At 36.0% G+C, this 24,968-nt stretch overlaps 1 protein-coding gene across 1 annotated transcript; it reads right to left on the bottom strand.

Moving 5' to 3' along the window:
- Positions 1-1,035: 1,035 nt before the first annotated feature.
- Positions 1,036-23,465, bottom strand: LOC308689095 (uncharacterized protein; the record flags this gene model as incomplete). The annotated part of the gene is made up of 39 exons (XM_081362646.1): positions 1,036-1,086; positions 1,191-1,324; positions 1,413-1,467; positions 1,578-1,802; positions 3,324-3,419; positions 3,656-3,748; positions 3,837-3,906; positions 3,998-4,104; positions 4,263-4,358; positions 4,474-4,551; positions 4,647-4,760; positions 4,859-5,006; positions 5,214-5,296; positions 5,380-5,532; positions 5,648-5,812; positions 6,836-6,996; positions 7,130-7,240; positions 7,326-7,465; positions 7,669-7,797; positions 12,158-12,201; positions 12,335-12,409; positions 12,532-12,665; positions 12,812-12,866; positions 12,990-13,217; positions 13,394-13,489; positions 13,568-13,660; positions 14,618-14,687; positions 15,096-15,202; positions 15,417-15,512; positions 15,616-15,693; positions 16,366-16,479; positions 16,591-16,738; positions 18,404-18,486; positions 18,757-18,909; positions 20,381-20,545; positions 20,629-20,789; positions 21,766-21,876; positions 22,846-22,985; positions 23,335-23,465. The coding sequence occupies 39 exons, from the start codon at positions 23,463-23,465 to the stop codon at positions 1,036-1,038; spliced, it is 4,491 nt and encodes a 1,496-aa protein (XP_081218772.1).
- Positions 23,466-24,968: the final 1,503 nt, after the last annotated feature.

Genomic DNA, 24,968 nt, shown 5'->3' with positions numbered 1-24,968 from the left:
GTTCTTTTACTTTTATTACAATACATTTGTTTAAACACATTCATGATAAAAATCACCTGGATTGACATGACAGGATTTTCCAAAAGCAAAATACATACATTAATACATACATAATTCTAGTATTGAATTATGGTCTGTCCAAAACACTCTACATAGGAAATTGGATATGAATTCATAAATATAGGCTATAAAGGTAATAAGTAACAAAGCCACTGCAACATAGCCTACACATTTTTTGCTGGGATAGTGTGGACTTCACAGGAGAAAAGAAGCCGAAAAATGATTTAAGCTAAATTAAACTGACACTCAGTTTAATGACGAGACAAAGCTGTAAATCTGTCATAATCGTTTAGCACATTACATTTAGCATTTCCGCAATATAATTCAGCTAGCTCGTAAAGTTTTTGATTGGTCCGTCTTGAATTCCGATTTCAGAAATCCATCCGCACTTCCGCAGCCCTGACAAACACATTATGCGCTTTAAAAACTAAATAATGCGTTACAATTTTCCAGCATTTTCCATGTCTCTACACGTCAAAGAGGAAGCATTTGCAGGACCGTGGAGAATGGAAATCACCCGAGGCTGTAGAGACTTTGCTCTCTGAGCCGAAACACGTGCGGCATATGATGACCATAACGGAGGGAAAAAGGAGTAGGCTACCTGTCTTTTAAGGTAAGAATTGTTAACATTAGTTAAAATTGTCTTAACCAATTACATTTATAATATCTAAAGTGTAGGCTTCTGCTCGCCGCTTGTGACAGTTTCTCCTGTGACTAAACCCCAAACAACATGAATCAATTTACTGTAAGTCCACTAAATCGCCTGTAAACATGGTAACAATGGATGTATGCTGCTGTAAACTAAAATAGTGCATTTTCTTTTTTCAAGGCAGCCTGAGTTGAGTGTCTATCCTCTGGCTAGACTTACAAACAGCCCTATAATGTGCTGTGACAGTGGTGAAATGCACTCATAAAACATTTACCACAACCTTTCCAGCATGATTTAAAGAGTATTTCAGCAGGGTTTTCTGTTCCTCACACGGTTATACTTTCTCTCTGAATGACTCCGTAGTTTATGCTTATATCCTGCAAACATCACAACACAGATAGACACAAATATATCAGCATGGAGAACTTTGACAGTTGTAAATTAATTATTTATTATCACAATATTGAATCATGTTATGTACCTTTTCTAGTTCTCCATGATCTGGATGCTTCTCCAGAATGTGCAACATGGCGTCATGTAGTGTGGGGTAAAAGATGGATGTCTTAATCTCGTCATCAAAAAATGTACATTGATTAAGTTTCTCCATGACGTATACTGTAAAGATAGCAGACCTGTCTTAATGAAGAGCTTTTGGAATAAAATGGCTGGAAATAAGGACAACTTTTATAGGAGATTGTTTTACCATCGCATGAAACTATGTAGACGTCCACCTCGATTCGTATAAACTCTTTTAGCATCTATAAGAAAAACAACAGTACAGTACATGAGGAATTTCTGACCTTCTTAGAAGAAACCAGGCCCAGTGAAAATGAACAGTATGCTGTATCTCATAGTAAGCCATTTTTACCATCTTAAGACCCTTGAGTGCAGATATATCTAGGAATGAGACAGCGGAGAAGTCCAGGACCAAACTGTGCATGTTCACAGGAGGGACAGAGATGTTGGCAGGAAGTTCTGTGTTCCAGTTCACCTGGATTGGAAGGTCAGAGAAGTCAGTGGGCTGGTCCAGACTCTCCATGTTGCTGTCATCCTCTGACGTGGAAATTGATGGTTGTCTCACCGTAAGGCCTCTCTGTGAATATTGTTACCATAATGCATTTCAGATCATGCAGGAACAACAAGTTTTCTGTTATTCGATTGACATTTTTTTAGGACTTTATCAGAACATTGTATAGCCTACTCATTCATCACTAGTACTGTTTACTATAAATTAAAAAAAATATTATTATTTTTTTACATTTTAGAATAACTGAAGTTTTTTTTTTTTTTACTATTAAACTATTAAAAAAGGTTTTGAAGATCATTGGAAACAGAAGCAAAAATACCCTAAAATGTAAAAATATTAAATACATTTAAAAAATGCATAAAACCATATGGGAAATGGCATAGTGTCCTCATTATCCTGTTCGATTAATCCATTAACGTACAAAAAAAAAAATAGAATTTAAATTAAACTGTATGGAAAGTAGGATATGTGTCTTTCATCAACCTGTCCTATTCGCTCCGTGCACGGCGACCGTTGACGTTCGAACTTGAGTGTGCGCGCCAGTACTTCCGGTGATCTGACAGCGAGAGCGGGAGACAGCGAGAGACAACAGCGACCGAGTTCCATTACCACAGAGATATTTTTTCACAATAAGTGTTTTTAGGATTCAAGAGAGGCGACTTGCCTTTCAGAGGGTGACAGCCTCAGCACTTCATCGTTGTGTGCCGTTATGTACCATTTCGTCACGTTACAACAGAGAAGTCGGCTTTCTCCGGTTCCCTGCACCGGGCGTAATGCGAAACCGGAAGTTGTTTGAGGTGTTTGAGTTGTAGTATATACTAGACTGGGAAAACCCAGACAACTTCCGGCAAATTTAGATTTGCTCTGCAAGTAGTCTGGCAAAGAGCTCATTCAAGCCCATTTCTAATCCGTCGAAATCGCGGCACCAATCAGAAACGTTGAGGCGGGTTTTACACGATGACGATCGCTCTGATTGGTTTTAGGTCTATCCAATTGCGCCCAGAAGCATTTGAGCGACGTCCGTTCCTGAAGCACACCAACCTTTAAATGCATTATTATATTCAAATTGCAAACACATGAGGACAGTCTCCATGAAAGACCCACTGGCAGATGAACGTGCCACTACATTACTCTCCGAAACGGTAGGAAATTAAATTAGATTTAATAGAGGATTTTAACTGTGACAAGATGATTGACAGGGCAGTTTATGCACGCGGATGCACGCGACAGATCCGTCCGATAAAGATGACGAAGTAGTATGTCCCAAAGCTTGCCTACTTTTTTGCTACACATTCAAAAGTAAATACCTTTTCTTCACAAAAAGAGTACATACTTTCATGGCGTAGTGTAACTTAGGACGCAGCATATGGCTTTACACGATGACGATCGCTCTGATTGGTTTTAGGTCTATGCAATTGCACCCAGAGGCATTGGAGCGACATCCGTTGGTGACGCCCCTTTGGAAATGAGTTATTAATGAAGCTTTGCCAGACCATAACTCAGTTACTACTGAGAATGGTCTGGTTTTAACCAGGCTAAGTATATACCAAACATCACTGATAAATCATAATAATGGTTAGGACATACATCTGACACCTCCAGCTCTCCATTACGCAGCATTTTTCTGATCTTTCGCAGAGCTTTGTTCCTTTTCTTCAACACTCTTAGGGGACTAAAACCCACCTAGAAGAAAGCAAATATTTAGCCCAGAGAAATAACACCCAGCTCTTTCTATACCAGGGGTGCCAAATCCTGTTCCTGGAGATCGATACCTTCCTTCTAAGTTCTGATCGAACACAACGGTTCCAGCTTATTAAGATCTTCAGGAGCACTTGATAATTACAGACAGGTGTGTTGGATCTTAAGTCTCCAGGAACAGGTTTGGGCACCCCAAATCTTGAAAATAACAAGAAACATACTGCTTGGACCAGTTTATCTCTGAAGAAATCAATGTTAGCAAAGAAGATGGGCGAGGGGATTTTGAATATTTTAACTCCGTCAGGTTCAGAAATCTGAAATGGAATAAAATCTCATTGAAACAACATTTTGGCATTTGTAAAAGAAAGAATAATCCAGAGGAAGGGCAAGATCAGCACTCACAGAGATGTAGTCTTTGCGATCCCTGTAGATGTCAGTTCCTGTAATATTGGCCAGGACGGAACAGCGTGGGCTGCAGCAAACAAAATATTATTTTGCAGGGTCAGTAAAAATTCAATAAAACTATTTTTTGGCATTTGAAGGTATCATGAATCCGCTCTCACAATTGAGCCCTGCAGACCACAGTGAACAATTCTGCCCCAAGACCAACAGCCAACCCCAGATCCAACCCCAGAAAAATAGAGGCCAGGAAGGTCACCACCCAGGTCACCTGTGAGAAACAGAGACACATGGGCATTTTGATCTGGACCAATCTGGACCAAAAGTTTTCTCAATTTAGACCAGCATATGCTTAGGTTTTAGATTATATTCAAATAAAAGATGCTAGAGGATTAGATCATTCTCAAAATAATGAAAAGAGAAACTCACAAAGTCAGACCGGTCATTCTTCCATAAGAACGGCAGCTCTCTGAACTGCATCAGCATGCCTTTCAGATTAACAATGACCAGAGCACCTAGAACAGACTGAAAAGAAAAGCATCTACAGTCAATAGTTTATATAATTAAAAGGGCTTAAAGGAGTTTAAATTGTGAGCTCATGCAGTTTGTATTCTGTGTATAAAGACATACAAATTCTCACCCTGGGCAACGGCTCAAGTAGAAATCCTACTGCGACAATCACGATCAGTACCATCATGGCTGAAAGAACTCCAGCTATCTACAAATGTTATAAAACGAACATTAATCTTTCATTCTTTGTATTCTTGTAGTAAGCAGATGGTTTCAGATCAAGGAATAGCATGAGAGTTTTACCTGAGTCTTCCCTCCGGTGCTCTCTTGTATAGCCGTCCTAGAAAGTGCTGTGCTGGCGGCAAATGACCGGAAAGATGCCCCGAAAATGTTGCTTACCCCGAATGCAATGAGCTCCTGTTACATACAGATGAGCGTATAAAACTGTGTCCGTGTTTTTTTTGCGAAGTAACAAATTCAGCAGTTCAGAATTTGCATTGTTTGCAGTGACTGACCTGGTTCCCATCAATCGTATAGTCGTGCTTGACGGAGTAGACTTTAGCTACCGAGAAAGCCACAGCAAATCCTACTATGGCCATTGGGAAGGCCTCCACTGCACTCTCCTTAATGACTTCCAGGTTTGGAGCAACTGGTGATTCATATCTAAGAAAGAGAGATGTTACACATTAGATGTTGATTTCCATCTGGGAAAAGGCTTTAAAATAAAATGTATATTGTATCTGATTAATATTTTCAACCCCAAAGTCTTTGCATAATTTAGAGCAATCACAATATATCTGTTCCCATTGAATATGCACATTAAATTTAGTCGTTGGCGATATTGTAGATCACATATTGTTAGATTCTCACCCGTTCACCATCTCCCCAACCACGACCACATCAAATCGCTCCTCGAAGTTGACTGCATAAGAGACTCCACAAGCAATAACAGTCTGTTGGGATAGATTTGCATTAAGTTTGATAGATTATATATTGGGTAGGCTTACTCGTTGATAGAAGTGATAATTATACCTACCATGATGACTTCTATAGGTATCGGCACAGGTAGTTTCGACTTGAATCTGTCATTGATCTCCTTCACAATAAGCACCAGTGACATGATCACAATAGATGTCACCACGTCGGCCACATTCGTGTTTGTGATTCGGTTAAAAACTTCCACCAAAGTCTGAAATCAAAGACCAAATGATTGATATGTCCACTAAAAAGTAATATGGAGCTACAGTATGTGATGATAAATGTCTACATTGCTGGTGCAATAAAAGAGAAGAACTTTAACTTACATATACAATGGCGAGTGGCCCGTTTATACCAGGAAAGTCCAGTCCCAACACAAACCTGAGCTGGGATACCAAAATGTGAACGGCAGCTGCAGTGGTGAATCCTGACACTAGAGTATCTGACAGATACATGACAATAAAGCCCACCTGCAGCAGCCCCATTATGAGCTAAAAAATAAGAAAAAAGAAAAAGTATAATATATATATATATATATATATATATATATATATATATATATATATATATATATATATAGATATATATATAGATATATATATATTGGGGTGAAATGTATGGAAGCTTGTTTCCGCCACTGAATAAAACATTTTAAAAGATAATTGCGACTTTTTATCTCACAATTGCGAGTTTACATCTCGCAATTCTGACTTTATTTCTCAGAATTGCGAGATATAAAGTCAGAATTGCGTGAAATAAAGTCAGAATTCTGAGATATAAAGTCATAATTGCGAGATATAAAGTCGCAATTGTGTCTTATAAAGTCAGAATTCTGACTTTTTTTCTCGCAATTGCGACTTTATATTACGCAATTCTGACTTTATATCTCAGAATTCTGACTTTATATCACGCAATTCTGACTTTATAACACATAATTGCGAGTTTATATCTCGCAATTCTGACTTTATATCTCAGAATTCTGACTTTATTTCACGCAATTCTGACTTTATATCTCGCAATTCTGACATCTTTTCTTAGAATTGTGAGATATAAAATCCAATTCTAAGGGGGAATAAAAAGACAGACTTTTTTTTTTTACCTTAGAATAGTTTATATCTCACAATTCTGACTTTATAACACGCAATTGCGACTTTATATCATGCAATTCTGACTTTATATCTCCCAATTGCGTGATATAAAGTCAGAATTCTGAGATATAAAGTCAGAATTGCGTGATATAAAGTCGCAATTGAGAGAAAAAAAGTCAGAATTCTGACTTTATAACACGCAATTGTGACTTTATATCTAGCAATTCTGACTTTAGAACACGCAATTTCGACTTTATTTCACGCAATTCTGACTTTATATCTCGCAATTCTGAGAAATAAAGTCAGAATTGCGAGATGTAAACTCGCAATTGTGAGATAAAAAGTCGCAATTATCTTTTATTTTTTATTTTTTTGTGGCGGAAACAAGCTTCCATAGAAATGTGACTTGTCTTTTTGAGAATATACCTGAAATGCGCCCATGAGAAAAGTAACCGAGGAAGCAACTAGAACTCTCTGCTGTTCCAGGCTCAACCCTTCAAATCCAGTGATGTTTGCTGAAGGTCCCTCATCAGGCACCAGTCGTGTGACAACAGCGCCCACCATTAGACTCAGAATAGGAAAAGCCCCTATAACATGGTCCAATTAGAAAGTGCAACCTCAATCACTCATGTCCAAACCTTCACTTGTTATTCATTAGCCTCTTGGTATGTTGTGTGTATGCATATATCATGTAAATGCAGTTGGCAATATATCACACACCTACTGACAGGTGTCTTGAGGTGCCCAAAAAGAAGTAGACTATTGCAGGGAAGAATGCAGTATACAGTCCATATCCCGGTGGTAAGGAGGCCAGCAAGGAAAATGCAAGTCCTGATACAAAATAATGGTGTAATTATAAGTATTTCGTTTAGAAGTCTTAAATGATTTTAGCCAATCTATGAAAAACATGCAATACCTTGTAGCACTGCCACTAGTCCAGTGCTGATGCCTGAAACAATGTCACCCAGCAGCCATTCTTTAATGTTGTAGTTCTTCATCCATCCAATGATTGGAAGAAAGGAAAGAGCTGCGTTCTTTGCACGATTCTTATCACAACTACAATGTACACCATAAAAACACAATTTGCTAAAGCTTCCCATTTCATCATTTAGACCCAAATGTTTAGATCCATACGCTATCTCAATGACAACAAACGTGCTTGTAATAAATGACCATATTTCAGTTTATTTTAAATGCGTAATTGAAGACAGACGCTAACAATGAATAAATGGTGACTATATGAAGGGACAGATTCTCACGTGAAGTAGTCTTTCAGATGGTGCCGTAGAGTTTTGCGGTTCCTGTTGATCCTCTCGTGCTGCTCTGCAAAGGAATCCTCTGAAAACAGAGGCCTGACCACCACATATTGTCTCCCGAAGGGCTGCATCCTGATTAGTTAGTTTTCGGATGCAGCTCGAGTGCTTTATATAGTCTGGTTTGTTTGATGAGGGAGCCATCATTAGTCTTATCACATATTGTGGGCTGTCTTTTGTGAGCATTAATCATTGAAGGATTTTACAACAATATGTTTTCTTTTTAGTCATTCTTCCTTATTTACATGCTTTTTAAGGAAACATAAAAATAGAGCTGCAGGAAAAGTATGTGAACCCACGTGGATTTGATTTGTGAATTATTGCAAGGAAGTCACAACAGTAGACAGTGATTAACTTCCTCCATTTAGACTAATGAACATCACAGAGATGCTTTTAAAATCAATTCAAGCTTTATGCAAATGAACAATACTGATATTCTCTTTTGTTTGAGGAATGGTTCAATGCTTCTTGTGAATGGTAATGTTTTCATTTGTCTCATTTGGACTCCAGGTTTCTCCACACCATTTTTAAACAACTAGTTAGCTTAGGCGGTTCACATACCTTTTCAACTTTGCACTGTAAATGTTTACTCAATGATGTACTCAATTCAGGCATTAAAACGTGCCATTGTTTGTGTATTATGTGTTAATAAAGATCAAGCCAAATTTTATGACCGGTTTAAGTCCAGAGGTTCACAAATACTTTTTTTTCCCCGCGGATTTGAAATTACTCAGACTGATTAAATACGTGAGTCAATGAATGTACATTGTTGTCGATTTGCATATACAGTATTGAGCGATATGACTCTGCAACTTCTTTTTGGTAAAATGTGATTTAACCAAATAGAACTTCTTCCTGGATCCTTTGTTTGTCCAGGAACCACATTCCAATCACACAATTAAAGTTCTATAACTATAATCCTAACCTACTCCTGAAATCAGAGAGACATTGTTTGGCTATCATGTTGTTAAGCCTGTCTAAGCCTAAGATCTGACTAATATGAATGTTGTTCCATACTGGAAACGATGTTACTTCTTAAATCAAGTTACCTATTTTTACTGTCAGCATGTGGTTCTCTTTTGTTTTCATGCAACATATAATTCAAATCAAGTTAAAGTCCTATATGGCCCAATTCCAGGAAAGAGTGTTGTTTGCTGCCTCATTACTTACTACTGGTAGAATTAACAGGACTGAACTTACTTACATTAATTGACAGTTTGACATTTGCTCAGTCTTTAAGGAAAAAAGAAGTGTATATATATATCATGCTCAGAATTAATCATACCCCTGGTAAATATGATCAAAAATGGCTGTAAAAAATAAATCTGCATCGTTTATCTTTTGATCTTTCATTAAAAAAATTGGCAAAATCCTAACCTTTCATTGAAGTAAAAGAATTGAAAGTGGGGGGGAAATCACATTATAAAATAAATGTTTTTCTTCAAAACACGTTGACCACAATTATTCATACCCTTTTATTAAATACCTTTTTGCAGTCTCCTTTTTCCAAGATAACTGCTCTGAGTCTTTTCCTATAATGCCTGACGAGTTTGGAGAACACCTGATAAGAGATCAGAGACCATTCCTCCATACAGAATCTCTCCAGATCCTTCAGATTCCCAGATCCATGTTTGTGCTTCTTCTCTTCAGTTTAGCCCACTCATCAGGTCAGGGAACTGGGACGGTCATGGCAGAAGCTTCATTTTGTGCTCCCAAACACATTTTTGTGTTGATTTTGATGTTTGTTTTGGATCGTTGTCCTGATGGAAGATCCAACCACAGTCCATTATAAGATTTCTAGCAGAAGGCGTCAGGTTTTGATTTTTTTATCTGTTGATATTTGATAGAATCCACGATGCCATGTATCTGAATAAGAAGTCCAGGACCTCCAGCAGAAAAATAGGCCCACAACATTAAAGATCCAATGGTATATTAAATTGTACACATGGGGTACTTTTTATCCTTGTGTTCACCAAACCCATCTAGCGTGTTTGGTGCCAAAAAGCTCTTTTTTAAGTTTCATCTGACCACAGATCCCTGTGCAGTTTGAAGTTCCAGTCGTGTCTGACCACTGAATATGCTGGAGTTTGTTTTTGGATGAGCGAGGAGCATTTTTCTTGAAAACTTCCCAAACAACATGTGGGGATGTAGGGGTTGTTTTATTTTTTTTTAAATAGGCATTCTGACCCCAAGACTCAACTAATCTCTGCAATTCTCCATCTGTGATCTTTGGAGAGTCTTTGGCCACTCAAACTTTCCTCCTCACCGTCCATTAAGACAATATAGACACACGTCCTCTTCCTGGCAGATTCGTAACATCTTTAGTTGATTGGAACTTCTTAATTATTACTGATGGTCAAAATGGGGATTTTCAATTCTTTAGCTATTTTCTAGAGCCACTTTCTATTTTGTGATGCTCAACAATCTTTTGCTGCGCATTAGAACTATATTCTTTGGTTTTACTCATTGTGATGGATGATTCAGGGAATTTGGCCTTTGTGCTTCCTCATATTTAAACTCCTGTGAAACAAGAAGTCATAGCCAGACAATTTCATGTTCCTAGTCACCCTGGTGTGCTAAAAAAGGTAAATATTAGTGGGAATATACTTCAGAGATATTTTATTCATAAAAAATTCTAGGGGTATGAATAATTGTGGCCAACCTGTTTTGGAGAAAAACATTTATTTCATAATGTGATCCCCCCCCCCCACACACACACTTTCAATTCTTTTACTTCAATGAAAGGTTAGATTTTTGCCAATGTTTTGATTGAAAGATCAAAAGGATAAACGATGCAGATTTATTTTTTACAGCCATTTTTGATCATATTTTTACCAGGGGTATGATTAATTCTGAGCACGACTATATATATATATATATATATATATATATATATATATATATATATATATATATATAAATGTTTCAGGCCTGTTGCACTGTAATCTGTGACTTTACCATTTCCTCTTTAATGATTTTTTTATCTTTTTGTCATATTTGAGCAGAGGTGTAAAGTATTTGAGTAAATGTAATTAGTTACTGTACTTCTGTATCTTTTTTGCTACTTTGTACTTTTAGTATTATTATAGTATTATTTATTTATCCATTTTATTGGAGAGACCTTTTTGAAGAATGTTGCTTTACTCGTGCTCTTTTTTTTTTGAGAACTTGATCTTAAATGAATAGTTCACCCAAAAATGAAAATGTTTCTCACCCTCAAGTTGTTCCAAACCTGTATGAGTTTCTTTCTTCTGCTGAACACAAAAGATATTTTGAAGAATGTTGGTAACCAAACAGTTGACAGTAGCCATTGACTTCCATAGAACTTTTAATTTTTTTCCTACTATGAAAGTCAGTGTGGTCCATCTTCTCTGTTTACCAATTTTTTTTTTTAAATATCTTCTTTTGTGTTCAGCAGAAGAAAGAAACTCCTACATGTTTGGAGCAACTTGATGAGTAAATGATGACAACCCTTAACTGAGACTTGAGTGTCTGTAGGTGTTTAAGAGGCTGTTGTGTCGATTGCAATATTGAGATATTCAGTTTTATTTAGACTTTAGAAAATAAAGGTGATTGCTCCCCTCACACTGTTTCTTGTTTTCCACTGGCATGTCTCTTAGGGTTTTAGGACTAGTGCATCTTTGAGTCTACATTCAGTGTGAGGGAAAATACTGATAAAATCAGATACTCTAAGACTTTTACTCAAGTAGTATTGGAAGTGGTTACTTGTAACTTGTAATAGAGTAATTTTTGCTATCTCTACTTTCCAGGTACTCTTTATGTACACCTCTGTATTTGAGATTCAAATTTGCTTAGTCTGTGCTTAGTCTGTTATACTGTGACTGCATTTACTCTATAATGATTTGATATTTTTGATGATATTTGATGAAGTCATCTTCAATAGCTTATGAATTTTCCTTAATTTGAAGGTACAAATGACAAGTTGTTTTGTTATCTTGCCCTCTTCACTTCCTCAACAATAACTTCCTTTCTCGTATGGATAGTTATTCATTCACTGCTAAGAATTCGATTTTATAATACGTCTTACTCTAGAAAAAGTAAAACAACTTTATCTGCACATGCCTTTATTAGTTAAGGTTTGTCTCAAAACCTTTTCATTTGTTATGGTTTGTTATCAGGAAGGACAGTGTATATTTTGGAAAAAAAAAATTTATTTTAGAATAAAAATAGTGGACAAAAAACTATTCAAAAAGAAAAAAGTACAAAAGGCACTGATAGTGAACTGATAAGAGTGTTTGTACAACTCGTTCACCACAAATCCAATAATTTAGTGACATGACACATTGGCATAATCTAGAGCTAATTCATTCTGCACGCAGCACAGAATACAAAACTGCTACATGTTAAATCAAATTCATTCTTATATACATTGATTTTAAAGTTCTACATAGTTCGAGTTGATTCACTTCAGAACCTTGTCTCTGGTTTTGTGTCCATTTCAACTTCCATTTTCATGTCCTGCAGAAAAAAAAGAGCAGTTTAAACATCTCTTCAGAAAAATATTAAACAATGGATGAAACATTCCTTTAAATAATTTATTTAATGCTTCATTTTGAAAGGTTCAATCCCAGGTGTCTGTTGGGTCACATACTGGCATTTCTTGGATTGTCAACCCATTGGACATGCTGCTGCCATTATTGTGTTGGTATTGGAAACTTCCTGAGACCTGTTTGAGTTCAAATTAGACACACATTTTAATAATGCGTTGATCAAATATTAAATTTAACATTTAATATTAATATTAACATTAATTCAGATTTGAATGAACAAATGTACGTTTTCCTTCACCTTCTCGCTCACAGTCTTCGGTGGATGGGACTCATGAATGTAGAGCATTGCATCATGGATGGTCAAAAAGAAGATAGAAGTCTTTATTTCATCATCAAAAAATTTACAGTCCCTCAGCTTCTCTATGATATACGCTGGAAACGACAAGTCAAAGGTTTGAGTTACTGCACAGTTTTATTATTACAGAGCATTATGCTACATTATAATAGCCATGACACTGCAGATAAGGGGTTACGTTGTAAAATACACTATACCCTCTAGAAGGAAATAAAGTACTTACGGTCACAGCCTACTATGTAAACATCAACATCAATGCGTATAAATTCCTTTAGGGTCTGTAAACAGAAGTGTTTGTGGTTTATTAGATCTTTTTCAGATTAGAATTTAATGCATTGCAAGAGATTAGCAAAAATGATTAAATGTACACTTTGATTTCAGAATGACCCCAACTGCCTTACCGCTTGGAGACCCTTGAGTGCAGATATATCTAGGAATGAGACAGCGGAGAAGTCCAGGACCAAACTGTGGATGTTCACAGGAGGGACTCGGATGTTGGCAGGCAGTTCTGCGTTCCAGTTCACCTGGATTGGAAGATCCGAATAGTCTGTGGGCTTGTCTAGATCCTCCATGTTGCCTTCATCCTCTGACTCTTCAATGGGCATTGAACATGTCGCCTGTAGTCCGTTCTATAGCCGAAAGATAGTAAAGTATAACTTTAGATAGATATCTAAATGATAAGATTAGAGTTATCGTTTGAGTGTCTCAGATTAAGACATCAAAGCGGTAGATGGAATACAGCTATAATAACATTTAAGAAGTCTTTGAGATCATTGCTATCATGTTTTAAAACTTGAGGACGTACAGATGTTAAGGTCAGCTCCCCTTTCTTTATCAGTTTCTTAATCTTCTGTAGGGCCTTGTTTCTCTTCCTCAGGATTCTCAGAGGATTAAAGCCCACCTGCATTAAAGTAAACAGGTTAGGTTGTAATAATGTCATCTGAGGTCTGGGTTATCACACTGAAACTACTGCACTCACAGCGTCCTTCAGTTTGTCTCTGAAGAAATCGATGTTTGCGAAGAAAATGGGAGATGGGATTCTGAAAATCTTTACTCCCTCTGGCTCATAGATCTGTAGGAGATTCAGAAAGAAAGAAAATGATGATAAGGCAAACTTTTGTTTCTTTCATTCATCTGCTGCTTTTCAGATGCTCTTTAAGTTGTCCATATCTTTGTCCATCAAGACGCACCAAGTAATAATAGATGATAGGGTCACATTTTATTTTAGGAGTATTTTACTAGTATGCTGTTAGGTACAATGTCATTGTGTTCATGTTCTATTGCAAAAAGACTTTTGCTGCTATTGAGGTGGGATACGGGTAAGGTTATGGATGGGTTTGGTGGTATGGGTAGGTTTAAGGGGTTAAGGGGTAAGAACAGTGTAATTATTGTTGTAATTACAGAAACTAGTTACAGCAGTAATTACATGCAGGTAATTACAATAAAAAAGTGATCAGTTGACTTAACTTAAAAAAGGTGGGGAAACCCGTTGCCTTAAAATTAAGAAAATAACCTCATGCGCAATTGAAAAATTAAGTTATGTGAATTTGACAATTCCTCATAACTTAATTTTTATCAATTATGCATGAAGTTTCTTTACTTAATAATTTTAAGGCAATTCATTTTAGGTTAAGTCAACTGATCACTTTTCACAGTGTACAATGTAAAAACATAAATGATTAATTTAAATGTTAGTACATATTACTAAAAGACACTTAATATAAAGTGGGACCAAAAATAGAAACAATGCGTCTTGCGGTAACACTTTATTTTAATGTGTCCTTGTTACACATGTTACATGTATTTACTATAGTAATAACGGTAAATTATGCATAATTACATGCAATTAACCCTCAACCAAATCCTGATCCTACCCAAACCCTATAGTAAGTACATGTAGTTAATTATTATTACTCAGTACTTAAATCTATAATTACACTGTAACAGGGACACATTAAAATAAAGTGTAACCCGTATTGCTTATGTTACAGAATATGGGCAAAGAGGATGCATCTGTTGGCGGACCTACGTTGACATAGTCCTTGCGATCTCTGTAGATATCTGTTCCTGAGATATTAGCCAGGATACTGCAGCGTGGACTGAAGGTAAGAACAGATAAATAGATTATCAAAAGTATAACTGAATAGATTATAAGTGAGAACAGATATATGATAGTGATTTAGAAAAAAAACGAAACTGTATTTCTCTGTCTCCCGGTTTCACAGATAGGGCTTAAACTTAGTCCGTGCAGACTAAGATGTATGTTTTAACTGAAAGCAACTTGCACTGGCATATCTTAAAATATGTCAACGTCATTGTTTTGTCTCAAGATGCACACCAGTAATGTTTTTCCCAGTAATAAATTTAAATCTCCCAAGACCTAATCCTGGCTAAATCTAAGCCTTGTCTGTGAAACCAGTCCAATATATATTTAAAGAAGCAATTAATATTTATACCATATTCAAATTATTTTATTTTATCCAGATAGTGGATCTGTCAACACTTACAACTGAGCCCTGAAGACCACAGTGAGGAGCTCCAGTCCAAGACCAATGGCAAGTCCTATGTCCAGCCCCAGGAATATAGCTGCCAAACAGGTCCCCACCCAAACAATCTGGAGGACAACAACAGAGGGAGGCATTACACCAACTACAGAAATCAGAGATATGCCACTTGACTGTTCACTTCTAAGGTGATTTATTTGGGATGTTATCTCAGATAAAATACTACAAGTTTAAAAAATGGAATTCTTATTAAGAAGCTCAAATTTGAAATCCGTTTGTCTACTATTTTTAGATTATTTAGAGGGAGAGGTCAAAGGCTCTTACACAGTCAGGGCGGTCTTTCTTCCACAGGTAAGGAACTGTAACCACCTGCATCAACATCCCCTTCAGGTTCACGATCACCACTGCGCCCAACAACGACTGCAGTCGCACAACACAACACACAACTACTTCAAACATTAAGCTCAAAGCTTTCTGTTATCAAAGTCAATATATACATGTTTAAAGGATTTTAATGACCTACCTTTGGTAGAGGTTCCAGCAAAAACCCTATCCCCAAGATTACCACCAACACGATAATGGCAGAGATTAAACCAGCTATCTGAAAAGCACATTTTAAAAAAAATGAACTAAAGATGAGATTTATAAAGACATTTATACTTACAAAAGATAGTTATAAAAGTTACAAAAGATTTATATTTCAAATAAGTGCTATTCTTTTGAACTTTATATTCATTAAAGAAAAATACTATGCTGCACAACTTTTTTTAACATTGATAATAAGAAATGTTTCTTGAGCAGCAAATCAGCATGATTTCTAAATGATCATGTGACACTGAATACTGGAGTAATGATGCTGAAAATTCAGCTTTGCCATCACAGGAATAAATAATAATTTTATTATTTTAAATTAGAATAATATTTAACAATTTTACTGTTTTTACTGTATTTTTGATTAAATGAATGCAGCCTTGGTGAGCAAAAAAGTCTTTCAGAAACTAACAAATCTTATCGACCCCAAACATTAGTGTGTGTGTGTGTGTGTTTGTGTGTGTGTAAAACAAGTGTAGGAATAGGTTATTATATTTATGGCATGGTTTTGTTTATTCAATTATTTACCACATGTCTGAACTCTTTCTGAGCACTAGAGGCCAGTATTTCTCTGTGGCTGGAAAACAAATTCCCTAATTGAGATGCCACAGATGCAAAATAGTGAGAAAAGCTTGCAAACAGTTTAACAGAGGTTGAACATCTGATCCTTGGAGCTGTTTACCTGTGTTTTTCCTCCGGTGCTTTCTTGAACTGCACTTCTGGAGAGAGCTGTACTGGCTACCAGAGACTTGAACGATCCTCCAAAGATGTTGCTTGCCCCAAATGCAATGAGTTCCTGCGTGATTTTATGTGTCATTATATGTGTCATTATAGACGTTCTTCCACTGACTGTTTGTCTTCTCACATTTTAGTTACATTTTAATGTGTGATATTAGTCAGGGCTTACTTGATTTCCATCTATAACGTAGTCATGCTTTACAGAATAGACTTTAGCCACTGCAAAAGCCACGGCAAATCCCACAATAGCTATTGGGAAAGCCTCCACTGCTGTCATCTGGAAAATCTGCATGTCTGGAGCAATTGGGGACTCAAACCTGGACAGATGAAAATGTGTTTTTATTTTTCACTGCTCTGTTAGCTTTGTGTTCTGAAGCATAAACATTTGTTTTTGTTGCTGTATACTTATGCATAAAGAACCTTACATTTAAAAACAATTAAATTCAATTAAACTTTTAAAATGCAACATTTGGAATTTTAGCCCATGTATGAAAACTTTGACAAGATGATATTTTTGCACCTATATGCATTTAAAATGTATACATAGTTCCCACATGACGTCACAACATACGGGCATTTGCCGACCCGGCGCCATTTCTGAGGGCAGAACACAACATTCTTACAATGCAGAACATGAGAAGAAGAAGCTGAAACGGAAATTTTGTGATTAAAAAGTAAAAATGGTCATCTCCTGCTGGGTTAATGGATGTTCCAATCGTGCCGGAGGTTCAGTTAAATTTATTTTTTTTAGCATTTGCCGACCCGGCGCCATTTCTGTGGGCAGAACAATAGTAGAAGAAGCTGAAGCAAGTTAATTTCGTGATAAAAAGTGAAAATGGTGATCTCCTGCTGGGTCAATGGATGTTTAAATCGTGTCGGAGGTTCAGTTAAATTTGGATTTTACAGTATACCCGTCTTTAGACTTTATGAATGTGAGAAGACTAAGCTTTTGTCAGAACAACGACGGAGGTTATGGCTGGCGAGGATAAACAGGAAAGAAACTCCCTCAAAACAAGAATTTGTTGTTTTTTATTGCGAGTGTACACAAATATAAGTTAACACTTTGCAGTTTGAATTATGTCCTGTATGAACAAAATGACGAGATATTAAAAACATACAAAAACAACATTGTTTCCACTGTTCGATCGCGCCCGCGACTCTCTCACTCTCACACACACACACACACACTCACACACACACACACACATTCCAGCACGGCAATCTCAGATTATGTCCCTAAAGAACCCGCGTATAAAGTAATTCGGCATTACATTAATTAATTTGCACGCAAGTTTTATTTATTTTCATACGTGTATATTCATATTCATGCACATATTTCCAGGCTTGGAATTGCTCACATTTATTAAAACTCCTAGCCAATACCAGATAATGGCACACATGATACTACTGTATCTGAGGCAAAGCTGCATAATCAGTGCTCAGTGCTTCCTTTGTTAGCCCATACGGATCCACACCATTTATGACTGAAATTTTCGCATTGTACCTCTCTCTGTCTTGTGTTAATAGAGTCTCTTTATAATCTCTGTCGCCTTGTCTCTTCATGATTTTCGTAACATTATAAATGGAAAGAAATATTCGAAATTTGCTTGTAAAACTCATAGACAGTATGGTAAAACATTGTAAACACAGCAGCTTTTGCCCTCAAAGATGGCGTCTCCGGGGAGGTCACGTGACATTAATTGGCCTGTGGGAACTATGTATAGCCTTTCTCTTCCTGGAAAATGGACCAAAAATATTGATGACTCATCCTGCACTACAATTTTTTGTCCAATCAAATGTTGTCTAGAATGAGAATGCACTGTCCCTCTATTTATTATTATTATTATTATTATTAATTAATTAATTTTTTCAAGGAGCCCTTCAGTATGTCCCGCCCACAGAAAAAAAAAACTTATTTCATGGTGTCTTTAAATCATGGCTTTATTACTGTTTTAAAATATTATGTAGATTGCGACGCTTACGTGTTTGGAATTTTCCCCACCACATCCACTCCGTGATTATCACTGAAGTTGAACGCATAGGAGACGCCACAAGCTATGATGGTCTGTTGGGAAAAGTGCTTTTATCGATTTTTTTGAATGACATTTAATATTTGCTTTGAACACAAAACATTAGATTTATGGGACTTTTGTACTTAAGTGAATTATATGCACTTGAGCAAATATTAACTTATACAGTGTTTGGCATGATAGTTTGTTAGATATAAAAATATACTGGTTGATTATCTTTATCATGCCAGATAAAGGAATAAAATTAGTAATTCCACTGTCAGGCTACAGAATAGGTAAAGGTGATAAAGGTTCACTCAACTCACCACAATTACTTCTATGGGAATGGGCACGGGTAACTTGGACTTAAATCTGTCGTTGATCTCCTTCACGCCCAACACCATCACCATCACCACAATTGAAGTGACCAGATCATGAATATTTGTGGACGTGATCTGGGTAAATACACTCTCAAGTGTCTGCAGATAAAACAAAGGACACGGATAGTTTTACAGGAGTCATTTTTAACTATATAGTTATAGTATATACTGTGTATGTATATATTTATATGTATATATGTGTAATATATTATGTAATATATTCAATACACTGCAAAAAAATATGCTCTTCCTCCGTATTTTTGTCTTGTTTTGGAGTACAAATATCTAAACTTTCTAAAAATCAAGATATAATTACTTGAGAAGCAAAATCACTTCAGATATTAAGTCTGAACCGTGTTTTTGCTTAAAACAAGAACAAATATTTGCCAATGGGGGTCAGAAAAATCAACTTAATTCAAAGGGAAAACAAGTTTATTTGTCTTACTCAAAAATATTCTTTACCAAAAATATTTTTTTCACATTCATCTAATCTTTCCTAACGATCCACTAGCTGCCCGCCCCATAAGCATGCCGTCAAAAAACCGCGTCACTGTAGGCAGCCTAGGCTCTGAGATCTGCACACAAAAACAAATGGTTTAGCCAAACACTCAAAACCAAAACAAATAGTGTTCCAACCAATCACCGACAGGGGGAGGGTGTTGTGAGGTTTTGTGCTTGTGCACGGCTGTACGCGAGTGTCAGAGCTGAAGAAAAAGCTGGCTCAAAACCTCACAACACCCTCCCCCTGTCGGTGATTGGTTGGAACACTATTTGTTTTGGTTTTGTGTGTTTGGCTAAACCATTTGTTTTTGTGTGCAGATCTCAGAGCCTAGGCTGCCTACAGAGACGCGTTTTTTTGACAACCTGCTTATGGGGCGGGCAGCTAGCAGATCATTAGGAAAGATTAGATGAATGTGATAAAAATATTTTTGGGCCTGAAATTACTGATACCACCTTTAATTTTCATTTTTCAGGAAATAAGACAATATCTATGTCGTCTTGTTTCTCAAGTAAATGTATTTTGATTTTAAAATTTTTTTAATATTTTAAATGGACAACAAGACAAAAAATAATGAAGAACATTTTCTGCAGTGTAATATTATATATATATCGTGTGTGTGTGTGTGTGTGTGTGTGTGTGTGTGTGTGTGTTACTGGTAAACCCTACATAATGGGAACAAAATGTCCCCACAAAGATGGTAAATTCTTGTCTTTGTGGGGACATTTTTTGGTCCCTATATGAGGAAAACGGCTTATAAATCATATGATTTTTTTTTAAATGTAAAAATGCATAAAGTATTCTGTGATTGGGTAGTGTAGGGGGATAGAATATACAGTTTGTACTGTACAAAAATCTGTATGTCTATGGAAAATCCCCATAAAACATGAAAACTGTGTGTGCGTGTGTGTTCTTTTAATATGAACTGTGGGTTTTAGCTCTAAAGTTTTAACTAGTATTATTTTTGTATTGTTTGTTGGATTTTAAAAGTGTAGAGATAAAGCTTTTGTTTTGCAAGTTAAGCAAAATGATTGTGACTGTGAGGAGCAGGAAAGGTGTCTTATGACCTACATATATAATTGCAAATGGTCCGCTGAAACCCGGCACAGTCAGTCCTAGTACAAACTTGAGTTGAGAAATCAGGATGTGAACAGCAGCTGCGGTGGTGAATCCTGATATCAGAGTATCCGACAGGTACATGACAATGAAGCCCACCTGCAGCAGACCCATACCAAGCTGGAAATAAAGAGAATGAATATAAGCATCGATGTGATTGAAAATTGCTTTTAGGTTTAATAATGAGAGGATGGCTGATGTACCTGGAATAAACCAACTAGGAAAGTGAGGGAGGCAGACACTAAGATCCTCTGTTCCTCTTTCGTCAGGCCCTCAAAGGCAGTGATGTTGGCAGGCGGACCCTCATCAGGCACCAATCTGGTCACTACCGCCCCCACCATGAGACTCAATACAGGGAAAGCTCCTGGTGTGAAGAACATCACATAATGGTGAGTATATTTACAGTATATTAAATGTCATCAGATGGTCAGAAATGATTGCCTCTTTGATATCTGTCTGATTAAAGTCCATATATTTAGAATGTTTATTAGACAGTGTTATTATTGTTGTTGTATTTTTTGTGATTTGGGCAAAATTTATAATACAATTGTCGTTCTTTTTGTTGTTTTTTGGGTGATTTGAGTATGTTATTGAAACGTAATTTTGACAAATACTTTTGGAGATTTCAATCTTCCTTCTTTTAAGCTGCACTTAGCACAAAATAGCTGGCCAGGGATGGACACCGAGTGAACTGACTTCCCTAAGAGATACTTTGGTTGAGCACAATTGTGCCAAATCTAAATTAGAGGGTAAAAACAATAAAAATGAATGTTGTTATAGCATTAAAAAGGGTTTTGCAAGAACTAGACAGATCTTGGGCCCGTTGCATAGACTTAGCCAATATGTTAAGACTTAGGCTTGGTTTCACAGACAGGGCTTAGATTAAGCCAGAATTAGGCCTTAGTTACATTTAAGTAGCTTTTATAAACGTGCCTTAGAAAAAACATTACTGGTGTGCATCCTTAGACAAAACAGTGGCATTTACATATTTTAAGATATGTCAGTGTACGTTGCTTTCGGTTAAAACACCTCAAACATGCATTTTAGTGTGGGACTAGACTTAAGCCTTGTCTGTGAAACTGGGGAATAAACTTAGCCACTATGTTAAGTGTGACTTAAGAACTAGTTTGACCGACTAGTTAGGCAAAAGGTAATCAGCCTAACCTTTCCAATTCAAATTAGACCCATCTTCCATTTTATGTAACTTTAAAAAAATTGATGTTGGAAAACAGAAATTAGATGACTGACTAACTTTTAATACTAGTCTAAGCAGTTTATTCATCCGGCCACTGTCATTGACACAATGTTGCTGGTCTCATTCACGTAACCATAGTACTTACCCACTGAAATGTGTCGTGAGGTGCCCAGGAAAAAATAGAGGATGACTGGAAAAAAAGCAGCATACAATCCATACCAGGTTGAGATGGATGCCAGCAAACTAAAGGCTAGACCTGAGGGGAAAATATTGATAAGTAGGCTATTAAGCAAACCCTGATAGCATAGTTATATAATATTTATCTGATATGTGGATGGCCTCAGTCAACTATTATCCCTCTTATCAACACCCCGTTTACTAAGTTCAACTTCTCTGTTATAGTGCTGTCAAACGATTAATCGCGATTAATCGCATCCAAAATAAAAGTTTGTGTTTACATAATTTATGTCTGTGTACGGAGTATAATTATTTTCTATATATAAATACACACACATTCATGTATATATTTAAGAAAATGTGTTATTTATATATAAAATATTTATATATAATATAAATTATATATAATATAAATATATATACACAGTATATACATGCAAATATTTCTTAAATATATACATGCATGTGTTTGTATTTATATATAGAAAATAATTATACACCGTACACACACATGTATTATGTAAAAACAAACTTTTATTTTGGATGCGATTATTCGTTTGACAGCCCTACTCTGTTATTATTTTTTTTTTGATGTGTGTGGATGACATAAACAAAAGCAGTTCAGATTTTAGTTTGATGGTTAGAAAGGACATGCCAGGCTCTTGATAGCCTACAGTAATTGAGATTAATTAAAAAAGGAAGGTACTAGCTCTATATACATATCTTAAACACGCTTCCTTTGCTCAATATGTACTTGATTATCTTCGAATGACGTTTATCATTTCACCCACGGATCACAGATAAATGCACTTTTCACTTATTTTGACACATTTCATATCACGTCATATCAGAGTTATCCCATAAAACAACTGTGTAGACACTCACATCAGTCACAAGCAATCACTAAATCAGTCACAGACCACAGTTCATAAAGATAAACTACATTCTTACCGCCTGATATCATATTTCATCTAATATCATTTATCTATTTTTAGAGCTTATGTATTGAACGCTCACGTTGAGTAATAAGAGCATCATAAGATGTTACCTTGTAGGACGGCAACCAGTCCAGTGCTGACGCCAGACACAATGTCATTCAACAGCCATTCTTTGATCGGGTAGATCCTTATCCATCCAATGATAGGCAGCAGAGAAACAGCAGCGTTCTTTGCGCGTTCTGAAGTACAACTACAGTAGCAAAACAATATGCAAACACCAAGGGTGTTATTTGTGTTTTTTTATTTTATGATATTTAATAAATGACACAATGATGTCATTCAAGTTATTAAAAACATATTTTTTTATATATATTTTTAAGTGCTATTACTCTCTAAAAAAGACTGACAGCTATATCTGCTATATTTTGAACATATCCTAAATGCATTAATGAACATCTGGAAATGTAGTAGTAGTAGTAATAATAATAACAATATATTTTTAATTAAGTATTAAATATACAAAAAAGAAAAGAAAAAACCCTTAACCCGTTTTTATAAATTTCTCTGCACTGCTTAATAAATGATCAAAGTGTACTTACGTGAAGTACTGTTTAACATGGTCCAGCAATCTCTTGTGTTTCCGATAGACTTTTGCATGTTCGTCTTCAAAGCCGTCTTCTGAGTATAGAGGTCTGTTCACCGCATACTTCTGCGTTGAGGGTCGGAGCATTGTGCGCCCGTAGAGCTGGGGGCAAAAATCCTACTGATCTGTGTGTGGTGACCAAATAAAATCAATTCATGAATATCTGCTCCAGCTCTGGCAACCGTCAAGCTGAATCTGTCGCATTTGTTTTTATATTGGCAATCATGGAAATGATGTGTAAGATGGAGGTGTTTACACAAACGTACTATGAGTAAACATCATGCAACTACACAGTGTGAGTTCATGTGTATGTTGATGAGTGTATAATAGTATAGGTGTGTAACATTCACATTTAGCCTGATATCTCTAGGATAGCTGTTTCATACATTTCCACAATTTTAGATGCTTGACTCCTTGTACATGAACATATTCATTATAATTAGGCTTTTTGTCAGCAGTTCGGTTGTCATAATGTACAGTAGGGATCAGCAGCTCCATCTTTTTTTAACATTTAATCCCAGCAATAACAATATCATCAACAAAATCAATAACTTTGTTTGAAAATTTAGTTTTTACCTTTATCTTTTTATTATATTTTTGTTTACATCATATATAGTTTTTTCCTTCGATGTAGGATTTTTGTCCATGGAATTACCACACTTACATTTATTTACTTTATTTTCATCATCGATTTTATTTTATTTTATTTTAGAGATTTCTTTTCAAAAACATCCTTACAGACCCCAAACTTTTGAACAATAGTGTATTTTTGCATTGTTTTAATCCTACCTGTTCTTAGTTCAGTGGAGTATTAAATATTCCCAGTTTGCTGTCCCTGTGTTGCTTCAAAAGTTGCGCTGGTCTATCTGAGATCTTTAAAACCGTGTCCGTTTATAAATTGCTATAGTTATCGTGTTTGTAATTATTAACAGTTATCAAGATACCTTCTTCACATTGCCAGCCACATCTCCCCTTATCCCTGACCATTGTTCTTTCTGATAACAAACTTGGCAAAAGCCATCCGCTTATCGATTTCTTCCTGTCATCACCTCATATGGCAAAATCTTTTGATAGTATTCGTTTGTTCTTTTTCTATTGTGTCAAAAAATGTTAATCTAAAAGTAAAGAAATTATATATCATGTATTGATATTGATATATATTTATTTTTATTTAGTTCTGGTCTTGTAGTCAGGTCCGAATCTTCAAGATTGTGTAACCCTGTAGGCATTTTTGAGGAAAAGTTGTTATACCACATTTTTAGAAAGTTCAATGTCTCCTGAATAAGGATCCACCGTATAACATTGAAATAAGGGTCCCATTTTCTTGTAATTGTTATCGAAACAATAGGTGCATTATTCACAGCCGAAACACTACAGGTGGATAGGGTAAATTTTTTAAGTTATAGATATCACCATAAAACCTTTCCAGTTTTTCACTTACATAGAGACAGACATTTTTTGTATTACAAGTTTTCTAAAATGTCATGTTTACATATGCAAATGAGGCATACCAGTATGTATATATATATATATATATATATATATATATATATATATATATATATATATATATATATATATATATATATA

This window comes from Scardinius erythrophthalmus, assembly GCF_964197995.2.
Source record: "Scardinius erythrophthalmus genome assembly, chromosome: 4".
In the NCBI taxonomy this organism is placed as follows: Eukaryota; Metazoa; Chordata; class Actinopteri; order Cypriniformes; family Leuciscidae; genus Scardinius; species Scardinius erythrophthalmus.
This window is presented reverse-complemented; position numbering and strand designations above follow the sequence as displayed.